Genomic DNA, 19074 nt, shown 5'->3' with positions numbered 1-19074 from the left:
ACCAACTCCCACAGTCGCTTCTACAAGCTAATATACTGCCTCTTAGCAAATGCGGAGACCCAGCATAGGACCGAATCTCAAACCTGGCCACTTCCTGAAGTCTACTCCTCCACTGGGGCATCGGAGGTGAATCCTCCGACATCCAGTAAGTCAAAATCAGTTTCTTAACAAGAAGGATAATATTATAAAAAAACGGCACTGGAGAATAGTAAAGCCCTGATCCTGGAGGGAGGTCTGCAAGCCCAGCAGAAGGAACCCATAGTTCCACTCAACAGAGTGTCGCACAGCGCTTTTCAAAAGGGGGAGGACCTCCCGCCAAATACTCAATTTGGAACACTCCAAAAAGGAGTGAATATAAGTGCCAGCCTGACCCTTGCACTTAACGCAAAGGTCACTGTCCCAAAGCCCCAAGCGTGCCCCCCTCTGTTTAGTAAAGTAGGCTCGGTGGAGGATCTTAAACTGAAGTTCCTGGAAATCAGCAGATTTGGTATATGAGTAAAGGGTCTGAAAGCAGGCCAAAAATTGCGGCTCAGGAATGTTATGTCCCAAGTCCAACTCCCACCGGGATCTCAGTGGGGCAAGCACAGACAGGGAAATAGAGGATTTCAATAAACGATACCAATGGGCTAAGGTGTTAGCTGACGCTGGAGTCGCCGAGATGAGGACATCTAAACGCCCCTTGTCCCAGGCCCCCACCCGACCCCGGCTTTCAACTTTCCAGTAATGTTGAAGTTGGAGATAGGAGAAGAAATAACTAACTAGAGGGGAGGCTCCATGTATCTCGAATCTGTTGAAAAGAAGGGAAACCCTCGGAACTCAACTCCAGCCAAACAGCCCCGAACGCCCATTCCCGAAACACCATCCGGCCCCAGTCCGGCATAAACTGAGAGTTGCCCTCGGAACACATACAAGGTGAGCTCTCCAGGTTTAGGCCCTGCCTATGCCTCCACCACAGCACAGCCATCCGGAACGGTCGAAGAAATCGAAAGCAAGGCTGGTAGCGCCTCTTAGGGTCCACTTGGAAGTGGAGCAGATTCAGAAACTGAAAAGGAGAACTCCATCCCGCCAGCCAGCCTGATGGGGAATAGCGAGTGCACCCGGTGTAGCCCTCATGGATCCATCGTAAAAGCGCAGCAACATTATACAGCCTAAGATCTGGGACATTGAGACCGCCCAAACATTTATCCAAGGTAAGTTTAGACAACCCTATCCGTGGGACCCGGGACCTCCAAATGAAATGAGAAATAGCTGTTTTGAATGATAGCTTGTCTTGGCGCCGAAGCCAGAGTGGCATAGTTTGCAGAGGGTACAAAATTTTTGGGACCATTACCATCTTAACCAGGGCCACCCTTCCCAGTATACCCAGCAGTAACTCCTGCCATATCTGGCATAACTTCCCTATAGTTGCAAGGGGTCATTTAACATTAGCGTTGTATAGAGTAGTAAGATCTGTACTGAGGAAAATACCTAAATAGCGCATAGGTTTGGTCGTAGGGGGGATAGGCAACAAGGCATGCCAGGGTGCCGGGGGACCTCCCCCCAACAGGAGAAGTTCCGATTTGCTACAGTTGACTTGTAGGCCAGACAGGGGTCCAAAGCTCTGTACAAGTGAGGGGTGACCTGGTCTAAATAGAGCAAAATGTCATCGGCAAAAAGACTTATTTTACACTCCTGGCCCCCAACCGAGATCCCCCTGATATTCTCAGCCTGTCGTATCTTAGCAGCCAGAGGCTCAATGGCCAGGAGAAAAAGGAGTGGAGACAGGGGACAGCCCTGTCGCATACCCCTCTGCAGTCCATAATAAAACCGTAAGTCCCCCGTTAATCAGGAAACACGCCCTAGGGTTAGTATACAAGGCCGTCACCCAGGCCAGAAACAAACCCCGAAAACCGCCCTGACCTAAAACCCAAAAGAGGTATTCCCAGGATATGCTATCGAATGCCTTCTCCATATCTAAACCTGCTACTGCCTCCAGACCTCCCCGGCCAGACCGAGCATGAATAGCACCCAGGACCTTCAACAAATTCATAGAGGCATAGCGCCCCTGCACAAAGCCAACTTGGTCAGAGTGAATAAGGGCAGGAAGAAAGCTGTTCAAGTGCCTCACCATTGTCATAGCTAAGAGTTTAATATCCTGGTCCAGGAGGAAGATAGGCTGGAATGATCCCACCAGATCCGGGTCCTTACCGGGTTTAGGGATCAATACCACATGGGCCATATTATCCGGGAATGCATCCCCTTCTGCTGCCACAGCGTTATACATCGCACACAGGGGCTGCGCTACCAAGTCTGGGAGAATCCGATAATATTCTGGGCCAAACCCGTCTGGCCCAGGTGCCTTTGTTAGTTTAAGAGACTTAATAGAAGCCCTCAGTTCCTCTACAGAGACAGGCGTACTCAAGAAAGCAGCCTGGTTGGCGTCCAGCTGCGGCACTTGAAGATCCTGGAAAAAAACATTTAGGGCATCCCTGTCCAGCGGCCTCCGCCCATAAAGGGCCTTGTAGTATTGGATGAACTGATCAGCTATCTGCCGCTCCCCCTCATGCCTAGTTCCCTGGGTATTGCGAATAGCAGTGATGATTTGCCATTTTTTATAGGGCTGCATCAGATTAGTGAGAAGTCCCCCGTCTTACTGCTCCAGCGATAAAGATTGTAACGTTGGTAAAAGATAGACTGTTCCACGCGCTGATGTAATAAGGCTTCTATTTTCTCCCGAATCCCCTTATATTCCAGATGATCCAAGTCGGACAGGGTTACAATATGTGCTTTACGAAACCCATGTAATTGCTGGGTGAGCTTCAAAAGCTCCCCCTCTCGTTCCTTGCTCTTAGCGGCCGAGTATGCTATCACATGCCCCCGCATGATCGTCTTGGACGCGTACCAGAAAGACACCGGTCCCACTTCCGGGGTAGTATTCGTGGCCTGATAGTCAACCCATCGTGCCCGCAGGAAGGTCTGAAATTCAGGGTCATGGTACAAGTGCGGGGACAATTTCTAAGAAAATGTTTTACGGCTTGGGGAGAGGGTCAGAGTAAGCTCCACCATCGCATGGTCAGAGATTGTGGCCTCAGTAATCTCAGCCTTAGTAACCCAAGAAAACAGCCGTTTATCAAGGAGGATGTAGTCTAACCGGGCGTAGACCTTATGAACATGGGAGTAAAAGGTAAACTCAGTCATAAGGGTGTAAGGCTCGCCACACATCAACCAGATCCAGATGGTGCACCAAGAATCCCACCCCCTTGTGGTCATGGTCCTTTAGACAAGCCTTAGGTGGTCTGCAGTCCACCCCCGGAGCTGCCGTGATATTATCTGGGAATGCACCCCCTTCTGCTGCCACAGCATTATACATTGCACACAGGGGCTGCGCCCCAGGATCACATTATACTCAGGGTAAGTGGATTCTAAGGAGATAAATTCAAGCGCTCCTTAAAAAGCTTTCTGTACAAGGACGCTTTCAAAACATAAAAAGCATAACTTACCAAGTACTAAATCTTTAGTCTTTAATAAGTCTTATGCAAAAATAATTCTTTATTTTACTTTATATTCTGGTTATGTGCTCCCACTGTATGTGTTCTTCCCTAAATGTTTCTTTTCTTTCTTTAAAGATTGTAGTTCATCCTCCTTGCCTCTTGTACCAGTTTGTATTAGAACGTAAATAATTTGTTTACAATGTCTTGTTTTGTCCTCCCCATTTTTTTATTTTTATCTTTTTAAAAAATTGTTATACGCATTGAAGTATATGATATTGCGTAGATAACAAATCTTAATAAACTTGAAACTTGAAACATTCGGAGCATAGAGATTGCAGAGAAGTAGTTTCAAGCCCCACACCTCCCCCAATACAATGATATATCTCCCATCCCGATCCTGAAGCATTTTATGTGGTGTAAAGGGCAGCCACTTGTGCACCAGAATCGCCACTCTGCTGGCACCCACCAAATGTGGAGGAGTAGACCTCCCCAACCCAGGTTCTCCACAATTTAGCATGTTCAGTCTGAGTGAGATGGGTCTCCTGCAAATAAGCGACATCCGCACCCAATTTGCGCAAACCAGTCAGTATTCGGGCCCACTTGATGGGGGAATGAATGCCATCCACGTTAAAGGAGACTACCTTCAAATCAGCCATACCAAAGTAGGAAAGGAGGACAGAAACAGAACTGCAGTGGGGAAAGAAGAAGAGAATCCCACCTCCCTCCCCCCCTCTGTGTCAGTAGGAGCTCAGCCAGGCTCATCAAGCAACCTTGGTATAGAACCAGCAGTGGTATACGGAATCAGAGCAGGCGTGGCCTCCCAGCCGAACCACGCCGCCCCCAGAGAAATTAGTCACGCCCTCTGCTTGCAAGGTACCCCAGACATCCAAAATACAGGCCCTACAGTGTACGATCTGCGTAGCGGAAGCAGAGCCTCCCAGCAAGGCTCCGTCCCCTCCAGGTCCTGTGTACGTACCCACAGAGCCAATGGTACCCCTACCCTCCCCCATCCCAATCCCACACACACCACAGCCAAACCCCTAAACCCCCTCCCCCACCCTCCCAAGCATGCAAGCCCCTCCAGCATGCAATCCCATAAACAGTCCCCTCAACCTACCCGGAGGCCCCCCCCCCAAAAAAAAAAATCCCACAATCTATAGCCACAGGACTCCAGAGTTCACAGGACAAAACAGTAAACGGAGTCCGGTCAAGATACAATGTGGGTTCCAGCAGAGATCTGAAACCGATGACCACAGCAGGCAGATCGTCCCCTTGACATTTTCAGATAGGCTCTCTCAACAGCTGCCAAAGGTCCTGGGAAAAGGGAGAGAGCGAAAATGTCCCCCTGGTCTCACCAGCAGATCACGGAGATCGCAGGACCCCAGGCAGATGCAGGCAGGCAAGCTCCCAAACAGCCCAGTGCACCAAGCAAAGTACCAAAGCCCTCAAAGAGGCCAAAAAGCCCCAGCTAAGAGGATAAGGACTCCGCAGGACCAAAGGATCAAAATGAAATGGGTAACTTTGCCAGGAAAGTCCAAGCCTCCTCCGCCATGGTCATGTCCATCATGCCAGACCCGCAGTTTAGCCGGGAACACCAAGGCAAACTTTATCCCCCAATTATGCAGATCTGTGCAATACGGTGACATCGCTTTTCTTTGGGCAGCCACTCAAATCGAGTAATCATTAAAGGCCAGCACTTTGGAGCCCTCGTATTCCAGGGCCCCCACCTTACGGATCGCCCTGAGAAGCAGCTCTTTTCTGCACCAATTGGTGTAGCGTGCAATGGCTGCGCTTGGTCTCCCGTCTCCAGCGATGCGTGGTCCGAGCGGTGAGCCCGCTCACATTCAAAGCGCGGTGCTCCAGCTTCAAGGCCCAGAGTGGTTGGCAGCCATTTGCTAAAGATGTCATACAGAGCCGGATCAGTGACCGACTCCAGAATTCCGACCAGCCTCAGATTATTGCGTCGGCTTCGGTTCTCCTGCTCCTCCATCTTGTCAGCCAATTCCCAGGACTGTTTCTGCAGTTCAGCCATCTGCGCAGCCAGGCCCGTACACGTGTCTTCCTGGTCGGACATGCGCTGCTCTACCTCGGTCAAGCGCCAGTTGTGGGAGTCAAATTTTTCATGCATCTCAACCACGGCAGACTGGATTTTATTCAGTCTGTCAGCCAAGGCTGCCGACACGGACTTAGTAATGTCGGTAATCCAATCCCCAGCCGGTATCGTAAAGGTGGCTTGTTCTGCCGCCATCTTGGAGGGGGTGGATAGAGATTTTTCCCTGGAGCCTCGCAACGACTTAACAGGCATGCCCAGCGCTGGAACCCGATTCCAAAAGCACCCAGGAAGAGCAGGATCTTGTCCCCAGCAGGTAATCAGGAAAAGTCCCAGAAAGATATAGAAAGAGCTGGTAGTTTAAGCAGATTGTAGCAAGGTGGGGTGGGAGCACTCCTCACACATGTCTGTTTAGGTAGGCTGCATCACGTGACCCCCCCTCTGACACCTCTTCCTGTCCTCCTTCTACCCCCTTTGCCGCACCCAAATCCATCTCTCCCTGTCCTTCACACATCTGACATCATTCCCTCCCTTACTCCATTCCTCATATTTCTCCCTCATCTGGGTCCAATATCTTTCCCTTCCTAGAGTCCCATATGCTCCTCCCTTCTACACCTAGCTATCAGCCAGTGTGCCTGCTGGTTGGCACTCTGCTGCGCCCCTGCAGGAATCTACTTCTCCCCCCTCCCGCCCGCTCACCTGCCCCCGCGTTTAACTTCTTAGTAAAGCACTGCGCTGTGTTGCCTTGGCGTCTTCTCTCCACTGTGGCCCGCCCTCTCTGACAACTTCCTGTTTCCAATTGGGCTGACCGCAGTGGACAGAAGACACCAAAGCCAGTAGCAGGGCAGCGCAGCACTTTTCTAAGAAGTTAAACGTGGCAGGCAGGTGAGCAGGTGGGGGGGGGGGGAAGGAGGGGAGAAGTAGATGCCAGCAGGGGCGCGGCAGAGTGCCAACCAACAGACACACTGGCTGGTAGGATCACCTACAGGACAGGCAATTTTTGGGGAGGCCATGGCACCTATGGCCCCCCCCCATTCCAACACCTATGCTCCCATCCAAGGCCGGTTTTAGACATGCTAGAGCTCAGGGCAGAAATTAAAGAGGGGACTCTTGATTCTCTCCCCTCCTTGCCTCCTCCCTCTAATCTCCTCTCCTGCCATTACTACCATAAATAAAAAGCAACTTTAAATGACTTTTTCACACACAAAACATAGACCTTTAACAAATATAGAACTGGGAACCCCAAGAAATTAAACTAAACAAGAGAAAGAAAACCAGATATGCACTTTTTGTACTGAACAGAGAGATGGGTCCTAGGCCCAGAATCTCCCAAACTTAGCCACCTCCCTTGCTGGTGGGGATCCCAAAGTGCTGCCAGTTGAAGACCACCTCCTCTGGTCTGGCAGCCAGAAATCTCCAAGCTATGCAGCTAGCAGCAGTGTCCTAAGATACCACCAGGTTGGAGAGTTCTGGCTAATGGACTGAAGAGGTCTTCAGCTGCCAGGGTTTTTGGATATTCCATCTGCTTAGTTATTTATCAGCTGTCTGCTAAACCACTGAACACAAATCAAAGATCTGTGATAAAAATATCCCAAAGCTAACATATTCTGGTTAATAAACTTAAAATAAAACACTTTTTCTACATTTTATTTTTCCATCATGTTGGTCCCATTTTGTCACTTCTGCTTTTCTAAGTCTTCTGATAATTCTCTTTCTAGTGGTTGCCGTCCATATGCATTTTCTCTCTCCTGTCTTGTTTCATTCCTTCTCTATACCTGTCTTTGATATATTGATCATTCCTTTTTAGCTCTTCCAACCCTTTTTTCTTTTCTGCCTCTCCATCCACTCAAATTTTACTTTTCTGCTACCTACCAACTTTCCAACTCCATTTCCCATCTCACTCCTTTCCCAGCCTCCTGTTTCCTTCTATCTACTCTCCCATTACCACATTTCTACCACTGTATTCACTTCTCTCTCATTGTTGTCTCATTCATCTTCTTGTCATCCCCCTTTTGACCTATTCCACATTTCCAGAATCCTCCTCCCTCTCTCCACTCTTATCAGGGTATATTTATATCCTTTCTCCTCATCCCCCACTACTAATATTATTTATCCCTATAGCATCTTCTTATCCCACCTCTCTTCCTTCCTGCCCTCCCATGGGTCCATCTCTTCTTCTTCTTTCCCCCCCCCATTGTTCAACATTTCTCCCTCTTTTTTCTGTTCTTCCCTACTCCCTTGATGCTGAATAAGATGGAAGGAATAAAAGAAATGCTGCAACTTTCTCTCCCTTCCTCCCCTAAACCTAACATTTTCCCTCCCTTCCATCCCAAGGCCCAACTTCTCCCCTTTCTCTTCCCAACAACCCTACCCTCCCGTCCTATATCTTTCCCTCCTTCCCCCAGGTCCATCATCTCTCCCTATCTCTTCCCAACTATCCTTCCATCAAGTAGCTCTTTCTTCCTCCCTCCATACCGCCCCGCGCCCAACTTCTCTCCTTTTCTCTTGTCTCCCTCCAGACCTTAAACCACCATCTTTCTAAATCTCCTGTTTCTGGGCTCCATAAGTTCTTCCCTTTCATGTCACCTCCCCTAACCCCAGTCTGGAATTTTTTTTTAAACCCTCTCCTGTTTTACTAAAAAAAAAAAAGCTAGCTGGTCCAGAGGGCTTTCTCAGCTGGCATGCCTTGCCTTTCCCCTTCTTTCGGCCCTAGTCCAACGTTGCCCTTCTTTCCCAACCCACTTACAAACTGACCAAAGCGCTGCCTGTGACCTCCATGCATTCCTTCTGCTTCGCTTTGCCCCAAATGACACAACTTCCTATATTCTCTTGGGCTCGGACCACGGCAGAAAGCATGGAGGAGTCTATGGGCAGCTATTTGATCAGTTTGTCAGTGGAACGGGTGACAGTAGGCTGACGCCCGAAAGGGAAAGACATACTGACCCACAAGGAGGTCCCCCAGAGCTGCGGGGCCCTAATGCTAGCGCTGTTTCCATCCCCCTGTGCAGCACCTGCAGACCCAAGCAGCCCCCCCATGAGATTTTTTATGACCTGCTCCGCCAGGGCTTCTCTCTGCTGCATCATAGAAACATAGAAACATAGAAAGATGACGGCAGATAAGGGCCATAGCCCATCAAGTCTGCCCACACTATTTACCCACCCTCTTAAATCTACTGACCCCCTAAAGAATAATTGTAATTATACTGTCACTCTACTGACCCGCTCATTCAGTCCTAGTGACCCTAACCCTTGGCATGACCTCGTAGGGATCCCACATAGGTATCCCATTTGTTCTTGAAGTCTGAGATGCTGCGTGCCTCGACCACCTGCACTGGAAGCTCGTTCCAATGCTCAATCACTCTTTCCGTGAAGAAGTATTTCCTGGTGTCTCCACGAAACTTCCCTCCCCTGAGCTTGAGCGGATGTCCTCTTGTGGTCGAGGGTCCCCTGAGAAGAAAGATATCATCTTCCACCTCTACCCGTCCCGTGATGTACTTAAATGTCTCAATCATGTCTCCCCTCTCCCTACGCTCCTCGAGAGTGTAGAGCTGCAATTTGCTCAGTCTTTCTTCGTACGGGAGACCCTTTAGCCCCGAGACCATCCTGGTGGCCATCCGCTGAACCGATTCAACCCTGAGCACATCCTTACGGTAATGTGGCCTCCAGAATTGAGCACAGTATTCCCACAGTATTCCACAGTATTCCCTCTGCCACATCAGTGATGTGGCAGAGGGAAGGCCCCAGTGGGCTACAAGAAGTAATAATGATAATAATAATAACTTTATTCTTGTACACCGCATTACCATGGAAGTTCTATGCGGTTAACAGATGAAGAGACTGTACATTTACAGCAAAGTTACAATTTTGTTAATGTTACATTTACAATTTTAGATGATACATATTCGGTCAAGTTACCTTTACATTCTAGACAAGTAGAGTGTTCTCTCATTGTTAGCAGCCTTAACTCGCTGCTCTGCTGGTGTCAGGCCTTCCTCCTGCGTCCATGAAGGCAGGACCCAGCAGAGAGGAAGGCACCAGCAGAGCAATGAAGTTCCCGGACCATGATGCTGATCCCGGGAGCATTCCCTTATGGTATGCACCCAGGGCGGACCGCCTCCTCCAACCCCCTCCCCCTTAGTACATCACTGACTCTGACCCCGTGCTGCTCCTTATGACCCTGGGCAAATCACTTAATCTTCTTCCAGGGGAAGGTACATTAGATAGACTGTGAGCCCAATGGGACAGATAAGAAAAATGCTTGATGTACCTGTAAGTAAACTGCTTTGAATGTGGTTGTAAAACTGCAAAAAGTCAGTGTACAAGTCCCAATCCCTTTCCCTGCTGTCATTTACTATATGCTTTTCCTGCCTAAGCCCTGAATTATAAAATTACCCTTGAGATATTGAAGTGTATGCTCAATATTCAGAAATACTTAAGGTTTACAGGAAAAAAAGTTAGAGGTTAATCAACTTCATAAAAACACAAGGCAATTGGGGGCAGGTGTGCATATATGAACTGGGAGAATGTGAAGCAGAGGATCTGCCTCCACTACTGCTTAAAAAGTATCTTCCCTTAGAAGGAGAGAAAAGAGTCTACCTCAGTTAATAAAGCTTTGTAGTTGATTTTGTCTTCATTACTGCTTGGATAGGCCTCTGCTGCATAAATCAGTTCTTGGATCTGTTGCCCAGTTTTTAGAGGGAAAGCGGCCTTCAGTGCAAGGCTGTTGAAAAGAACAGACATATTCATCCTCAGCTCTGTATAAGTATAGGAAAAATTAATACAATTTTATTTTATATATCAACATTACCTGGACATATACAATTTCATTTTTATACTGGGAATGTGCATTTGTTAGTGTGCATTATATTTAAACATAGGTTAAGTTCCATATTATATAAACCCCCTGTTTTACTAACGCATGCTAATCGAATTAGCGTGAGCTAAATGTTAACGCATCCATAGACTAACATGCATGCGTTAGCAATTAGCACGCACTAATTGGTTAGCGTACCTTAGTAAAACAGGGCCAATGTGTGTGTGTGAGTTGATTAATTTGCATTATATTTTTAACACAAATCTGTGAAACAAACAAAAAAAATCCAAAAATTGGGGAAAACTTTCAAAAATTACCCAAAGCCATACCAGAAAATTTATCTATCCATCCATGCATATACATATTTATCCATCCTTATCTTAATATTAATCATTTTTATTGAACATGAGAAAATAAATACAGTTAATATGAGAACTTACAATGCTAAAAGAATAGAAATGAAAACAGCATATAACAGGTTCAAACAATTTCAATTTCAACTACCAATCCCTACCCCACCAACCTGCCTCCCACCACCCATCTCCCCTTCCAAGACTGCATAAAAAAGAAATAAAACAATTTAAGATCTACCTAACTAAACATGACTGCGAGCAGTTGGGGATTAATGTTTCTAAAAATGGTTGCCAAGTAATAAGTAACATTCTACCCTGTTTCATATCCCAATTAGAAACAGACATAGTTTCCATGAGCACCAGATATAACATACGTGTTCTCCAATGACCATGTCGGTCCTGTAGGTCCTATCCATGAATAAAGAACTGCTTTCCAACCCTGAAAGGATCACCCTTTTCAAAAAATCTTTATAGCTCTTAGTTACTGGATGTTGAATGTCAAAAAGCCAAAATATGCTATAAAACACAGTTACTTATCATAACAGGTGTTATCCAGGGACAGCAGGCAGCTATTCTCACATGTGGATGACGTCATCCACGGAGCCTGGATGTGGACAACCTCGCAAGCAGACTTGCTTGTAGAAACTCAGAAGTTTTGAGTCTGCCGCACCGCGCATGTACGAGTGCCTTCCCGCCCAGCACAGGACAAGTCTCCTCCGTTCAGATAGCTAGCAGAGAAGCCAACCAGGGGAGGTGGGTGGGTTGTGAGAATAGCTGCCTTCTGTCCCTGGATAACACCTGTTACAGTAAGTAACTGTGCTTTATCCCAAGACAAGCAGGCAGCCTATTCTCACATGTGGGTGACCTCCAAGCTAACCAGAATGGGATGGTGGGAGTGTTAGCAACTTAGGAGAATAAATTTTGACTTGACTCTGTAGATGCAGTCCAGCCTGAGCATAGCAGAAAGAGATACAAGCAGCCATCCAGTTGAAAATGGTACGCTTAGAAATTGGATGTCCCAACTTGTTTGGATCGAAGGAGACAAAAAGTTGAGGAGATCTGTGTGGTTTGGTGTGTTCTAAGTAGAAGACCAAAGCACGCTTACAGTCCAGGATGTGAAAAGCTGATTCTCCATGATGAGAATGAGGCCTTGGAAAAAACACTGGAAGTATAATGGATTGATTGAGATGAAATTCTGAAACCACTTTAGGTAAGAATTTAGGATGAGTGCGGAGGACCACCTTGTCGTGATGGAAAACTGTGAAAGGTGGATTTAGCAACTAAAGCTTGCAGCTCACTGACTCTTTGAGCAGATGTGAGGGCAATATGAAACACCACTTTCCAAGTTAGATATTTCAGATTAGCCATAGACATTGGTTCAAATGGAGGCTTCATCAATTGAGCAAGAACAACATTGAGATCCCAAACCAATGGAGGCGGTTTGAGAGGTTTGACATTAAAAAGTCCTTTCATAAATCTGGAAACCACGGGATGAGCAGAAAGGGGTTTCCCTTCGATATGCTGATAAAAAGCAGCAATTGCACTGAGATGGACTCAAATAGATGTAGACTTGAGGCCAGAGGTAGATAAGTGCAAAATATAATCCAAGATGGAAGAGAAGGAGGTATCTTGAGGCCCCTTGTTCTGAGAGATGCACAACGTAGAAAATCTAGTCCATTTTTGGTGGTAGCATTGTCGAGTGGCAGGCTTTCTGGAAGCCTCTAAAATGTCTCGAACAGGTTGAGAAAACTGAAGAGGAGTTATATTGAGAGGAACCAAGCTGTCAGGTGTAGAGATTGCAGGTTGGGATGAAGAAGAGATCCTTGACTCTGTGTAAGCAGAGATGGAAAAACTGGTAGAAGGTATGGCTCCCTGCTGCTGAGTTGAAGTAGAAGGGAGTACCAAGGTTGCTTGGGCCACCGAGGACCTATCAGAATCATGGTGGCATGATTGGTCTTGAGCTTAACAAGAGTCTTGAGAATGAGAGGGAATGGAGGAAATGAAGAGATTTGCCCATTTCAGCAGAAAAGCATCTGCCTCGAGGTAATGAGGAGAGTATATCCTGGAGCAGAACTGAGGCAGTTTGTGGTTGTGGGGAGATGCAAAGAAGTCTATCTGAGAAGTTCCCCACTGAGAAAAAATGTGATGAAGAGGCGAGGAATTGAGTGTCCATTTGAGAGGTTGCAAAAGACAACTCAACTTGTCCGCCAGACAGTTTTTCTCTCCTTTAATGTAGACAGCTTTGAGGAAGGTGTTATGAAGAATTGCCCAATTCCAAACCTTCAGAGCTTCTTGGCAAAAAAGGAGAGATCCTGTTCCTCCCTGTTTGTTGACATAGTACATGGCAACTTGGTTGTCCGTCCAAATGAGGACTACCTTGTCGTGAAGATGTTGAAAAGCTTTCAGAGCATTGAAGATCGCTCTGAGTTCCAACAGATGGATATGACACTGACGATCCATGCTGGACCAATGGCCCTGAGTACGGAGACCGTCGAGGTGAGCCCCCCAAGTATAGGTCAAGGAATCTGACATGAGGACCTTCTGATGAGGTGGCGTCTGAATCAGTAAACCTCTGGAGAGATTGGAAGAAAGCATCCACCAGTGGACAGACTGTCTCAACAAAGGAGTGACTGTAATGAGTCAAGAGAGTGGTTCACAAGCCTGCGTCCACTGAGATGCCAGGGTCCGCTGAGGAATTCTGAGGTGAAGTCTAGCAAAAGGAGTCACATGAATTGTTGAGGCCATGTGACCTAGTAGTACCATCATGTGTCTCGCTGAGAGTGAAGAGCAGGAAGATACTTTGTGGCAGAGTTGAAAAAAAGCATCTAAACATTGTTGAGGAAGGAATGCTCTGAGTTGGATAGTGTCCAGAACAGCTCCGATGAACTGTAGATTATGAGAGGGCTAAAGGTGGGATTTATGAAAGTTGATTTCAAATCCCAAACTTTGTAGGAACCACGTAGTCCGTTGGGTCGCTAGTGCCCTAACTGACACTAGCCCTACCAGCGAACATCCTTGTTCAACAAGAATTGTCTAACTTTGTCTTGAATCCCTGGAGCGTGCGTTCCCCTATGACAAACTCCGGAAGAGTGTTCCAGTTTTTCTACCACTCTCTGGGTGAAGAAGAACTTCCTTACGTTTGTACCCTGTTATTCTCCCTACCTTGGAGAGGGTGAACAACCTGTCATTATGTACTAAATCTAACCCCTTCAGTATCTTGAATGTTTCGATCATGTCCCCTCTCAATCTCTTCTGTTCGAGGGAGAAGAGGCCCAGTTTCTCTAATCTTTCACTGTACAGCAGCTCCTCCAACCCCTTAACCATCTTAGTCGCTCTTCTCTGCACTCTTTTGAGTAGTACCGTGTCCTTCTTCATGTACGGCGACCAGTGCTGGACGCTGTACTTCAGGTGTGGGTGCACCATGGCCCGATACAGCGGCAGGATAACCTTCTCTGATCTGTTTGTGATCCCCTTCTTTATTATTCCTAGCAATCTGTTCGGCCTTTTCGCCACCGCGTGGACAGCTTCATCGACTTGTCAATCAGAACTCCCAAGTCCCTTTCCTGGGAGGTCTCTCCAAGTACTGCCCCGGACATCCTGTATTTGTGTATGAGGTTTGTGTTACCAACATGCATCACTTTACACTTGTCCATGTTGAACCTCATCTGCCATGTTGGAGCTTATTCCTCGGGCCTGATTATGTCACATTGTAGATCTTCGCAATCCCCCTGCGTCTTCACTACTCTGAATAACTTTGTATCGCCCACAAATTTTATCACCTTGCTCGTCATACCTATGTCCAGATCATTTATGAAGATGTTGAAGAGCACGGATCCATGCACCGAGCACTGCGGCACCCCACTGGTGACACTCTTTCAGTCCAAGTATTGTCCATTTACCCCACTCTCTGTTTCCTATGCTCCAGCCAGTTTTTAATCCACGTATTCCACCCCTCGATTCCATAGGTCGCAATTTTCCGAAGTAGTCGTTCATGTGGAACCTTGTCAAACGCCTTCTGAAAATCCAGATATACAATGTCGACCGGTTTGCCCTTGTCTATCTGTCTGTTTACTCCCTCGAAGAAGTGCAGCAAGTTTGTCAAACAAAATCTGCCTTTGCTGAAACCGTGCTGGCTGGTCCTCATCAGCCCATGTCCGTCAAGGTGATCAATGATGCAGTCCTTTATCAGCACCTCTACCATCTTTCCCGGTACCAAGGTCAGACTCACCAGCCTGTAGTTTCACGGGTCTCCCCTCGAACCTTTTTTGAAGATCGGCGTAACATTCGCCACCTTCCAGTCCTCCGGAATCTTTCCTGTTTTGATCGACAGATTGACTATTAGTTGAAGCAGTTCAGCTATGGTCCCTTTCAGTTCCTTGATAACCCTCGGATGGATGCCATCCGGTCCCGGGGATTTATCGCTCTTGAGCCTATCAATCTGCTTGTATACCTCATCTAAACTGACCGTTAATCCTGTTAGTTTCCCGTTTTCACTTCCAGCATATAGCCTGATGGGTTCCAGTATGCTGTATATATCCTCTTCGGTAAATACAGATGAAAAAAATGTGTTCAGTTTGTCAGCGATGGCTTTGTCCTCCTTTAGTGCTCCCTTTATTCCTTGGCCACCCAATGGTCCCACCACTTTCTTCACGGGTCATTTCCCTTTTATAAATCAAAAGAATGACTTGAAGTTTTTCACCTCCTTGACTATTTTTTCCTCATAGTCTCTTTTGGCCCCTTTTACCGCCTTATGGCATCTGCGTTGATGTTGTTTGTGCTTATTCCAGTTTTCATCTGTTTTTGATCTTTTCCATTCCTTAAATGAGGTTTTCTTGTCTCTGATTGCTTCCTTCACCTCTACAGTGATCTGATCTAAAAGGGGATAGATGCCAGGGACCACATGCAAAATTTTTCTTTGACTAAAAATTTGTTGAGAGTCCTATGGTCCAGTATGGGTCGCAGATCGCCCGTCTTCTTCAGAACTAGGAAGTAACGAGAGTAAAACCCCCCTGCTCTGCTGTTCCAAAGGAACTTCCTCGATGGCATGGAGATGAAGCAGAGCTTGAGCTTCCTGAAGAAGAAGGGCGGTTTGGGGTGGATTGGAAGGACACTTTCTTGGAGGAAGCTCTGGTGGAATCTGAGTGAAATGAAGAGAGTATCCTTCCCTGATTATTGTCAGCACCCAGAGGTTAGTTGTAATGGTCTCCCATCGATGGTAAAAATGATGGAGATAACCTCCTATAGGGAGAGGGGAGGACAGAGACAGAACGATGGAGGTTATGTTCTCTATGAGACAGTCAAAAAGGCTGAGAAACCTTAGGTGTAACAGAAGGCTGTGGGTTTCTGTTGCTTCTGCTGTTGTTGTTTCTTGGGGGTGCTCGAGTGTAAGGAGCTGCCCTCGGAGGATAACACCTCTGATAGGACGGAAGAGGTCGAGTAGGTTTTGCAGGAGCTGGCCTAGGCTTTGGTCTGACAATAGAAGCAAAGGATTTCTCATGCTCAGACTTCTTGGTGGTGGCCTCTATAGATTCATCAAAGAGGTCATTGCCCTCACAAGGGATATTAGCCAGACAATCCTGAATATTGGGATCCATATCAATGGTGCGAAGCCAGGCCAGATGGTGTATCACTACCAAGAATGCAGTGACTCTAGAGGAAAGTTCAAAGGCATCATAAGATGACTGAAGAAGATGTAATCTGAGTTGTGCCAAGGTAGCAGTGACCTGCTGAAACTCTAAATGTCTATGTTGACTAAGGTCTTTAGAAAAGCCAAGGAGAATATCAATCAAGTACTTGAAATAAGTAGTAAAAATAAAGTTATAGATCAAAACCCTGGAGGCCATCATCGAATTTTGATAAAGACAATGGCCAAATTTGTCCATGGTCTTACCCTCTCTTCCAGGAGGTACGGTAGCATAAACCCTGGAAAGATGGGTCCTTTTCAGTGAAGATTCCACAAGAAGGGATTGATGAGATAGTTGTGAATTCTCAAAGCCCTTGCAATGTAGAGTTCTATACCTCGATTCCAACTTGCTTGGAACAGCAGGAATAGCGTAAGAAGTCTTGAGGTTTCATTTGAAAGTTTGAGACAAAAGTCTATTAAGAGGCAGCTTGAGAGACTCTGCAGGAGGTCGAGGCATACTCATCTCTTCTAAATACTCCTTAGAGTATTTTGATCCAGCGTCCAATTTAAGATCCAGGTCCTCAGCCATCTGACGGAAGAATGAGGATAAAGACAATTGATCCACCAGAGCATGGAATCGAGAAGGGCTGGATGCCCTCGAGGTGGCTCGAGTGGAAAATGATGGTAAGCCTCTCTAGAATATTGGTATCCAAATGAATAGACTAACTGGAATGAGGCACTGGAATCAGCTGAGTCTTCAGGCTCTGCGATTGAGGTCCTCGAACAAGGAGTCGGCGGCCTGAAAGAACTGGTAGGCCTGGACGGAGGCCTTGACGAGGAAGGCTTCTCTCTGGAAGAGGACCTGCACCTCAATGAGGGTCTCAACCGACGACGAGAGTGCTGCCTGGAATCAGGTCTCATGTAAGATCGAGACTTTGCCCTATGCCTCGAAATGGGCAATGCCGATGGTGGATGAATAGTGATAGAAGCTGTAGATCGAAACCCCATAGATTCAGTAGTTTGGATCGAGGAATCTCGAAGCACTCCCAAAGACTCGGCTCCTTGTATGGAGTGTGAGGATTCCTGATGAGACACTCACAAAGACTCGACTTCTTGCATAGAGTGTGAAGATTCAAATCAAGACACTTGCAAAGACTCAACTCCTTGCATAGAGTGTGAAGATTCCAGACACTCACAAAGACTCGACTCCTTGCATACAGTGTGTAGATTCAGCTCGAGGCACAGGCAGGGATTTGACCTCGTGTGAGACTGCTGATTGCCCAGGCTGGACTGCAGGAAGCAGAGTCAAGGCAGGACTGTATTTGCTCAGTAACTGAACAAATTCCCACTCTAAAATGGTCTAGATAGTAGCCTGCAATTGTGGATCCGAGTCTGAAACTGGACCACTTGCTGAGGCTAAAGGCTCCAAGATGGCAGAGGGAGCATGCTTCAATTTGGAGGATTGATGCTTGGATATCTTGAGGACCACTGCAGGAACTTTCTGCTTAGGTATCTGACCTGAGGGAAGCTCATGAGAAGACATGACAGATGTACTCGAGGCCAAGGACTATCCAAACGAGGAAGGTCTGATGAGACTCGAGGTTGAAGTTGTGGAAACAGGAGGACACCCCGTTGAAGGCTTGACCCAGTCTGAGGTTGAGGTCGAGGTCAAGGGTGTAGCTGAAGAGTCCATCCTGAAAAGCTTTTCCACTTGAATCTGATGACATTTGAGGGCTCGAGGTTGAAGAGTAGCACAGTGAGCACACGACTTCGGACTATGGTTAGGTCCGGGACACTGAAGACACCAGCGGTGCGGGTCTGTGAGGGAAATCGCACGCTGACACTGGCTACACTTCTTGAAGCCCGTGACTGGCCGGGACATAGGAGGGAAGATAGCCGCTGCCAAGTTGAAGCCCGCAGGCTGCGGGCACGTGACACGCCCCTCCAGTCAGTCGATGAAAAAATAAAACTTTTTTTTTAACGAAAAGAATAGCACAGAGATTCGGTAATTGAAAAATAAAACAAACCACGGTGAAGAGAAGGCACGAAGCGAACGAAGTTCAGCATAGAGCATCAAAGACAGATTTCTCAGCTCCACAGAAAACTGAGAACTGAGGAGACGCGCCCTGTGCTGGGCAGGAAGGCACTCGCGCATGTGCGGTGTGGCAGACTCGAAACTTCTGAGTTTCTACAAGCAAGTCTGCTTGCGAGGCTGTCCACATCTGGGCTCCGTGGATGACGTCACCCACATTTGAGAACAGGCTGCCTGCTTGACCTTGAATAACTGTTATAATGCCATTTAACATGCCACATACTACTAATCTTGGAAAAAACCTCTGACCAAAAATTACGAATAAAGGGCATTTCTAAAACATATGTGATACTTTCGCTTTAGGATAATCACATTTTAGAAAAGAACCCACAAAAACAATTGTTGCTCTATAGCAGGGGTGTCCAACCTTTTGGCTTCCCTGGGCCGCATTGGCCGAAAATTTTTTTCTGGTGCTGCACAAACATGCAAACGCTGCAGCAAGACAGAGGAGGGAGCCGGCAAGATGGTAAACACCCGGGGGCAGCAGTGGAAAACACTGCATTGCCCTCAACCGGGGCCACACGTGCGCATTTAGGGTTTTATTATATTAGATATACAGATAAGCTTGTAAATGAATATACAAGTAAATGATTGCTTAGTTAAAGAGAATAAATAAAGATAGTAAATAATTAATGAATAGATATATGAGTAAATAAATAAATATACAGATAAG

The 19074-nt window shown here is 46.9% G+C and overlaps 1 protein-coding gene across 1 annotated transcript in view; it reads right to left on the bottom strand.

The window, feature by feature from the left end:
* TSNAXIP1 (translin associated factor X interacting protein 1) overlaps positions 1-19074 on the bottom strand; it is a 1372321-nt gene that overhangs the window by 69412 nt on the left and 1283835 nt on the right. Inside the window, exon 14 of the mRNA XM_033941585.1 lies at positions 10117-10240. Coding sequence (XP_033797476.1) covers positions 10117-10240 — 124 coding nt within the window. The remainder of the gene's footprint in view (positions 1-10116; positions 10241-19074) is intronic.

This window comes from Geotrypetes seraphini, chromosome 4 (assembly GCF_902459505.1).
Source record: "Geotrypetes seraphini chromosome 4, aGeoSer1.1, whole genome shotgun sequence".
Classification (NCBI taxonomy): domain Eukaryota; kingdom Metazoa; phylum Chordata; class Amphibia; order Gymnophiona; family Dermophiidae; genus Geotrypetes; species Geotrypetes seraphini.
Note: the sequence above shows the minus strand (reverse complement) of the source record. Positions and strands in the feature narration are given on the sequence as shown.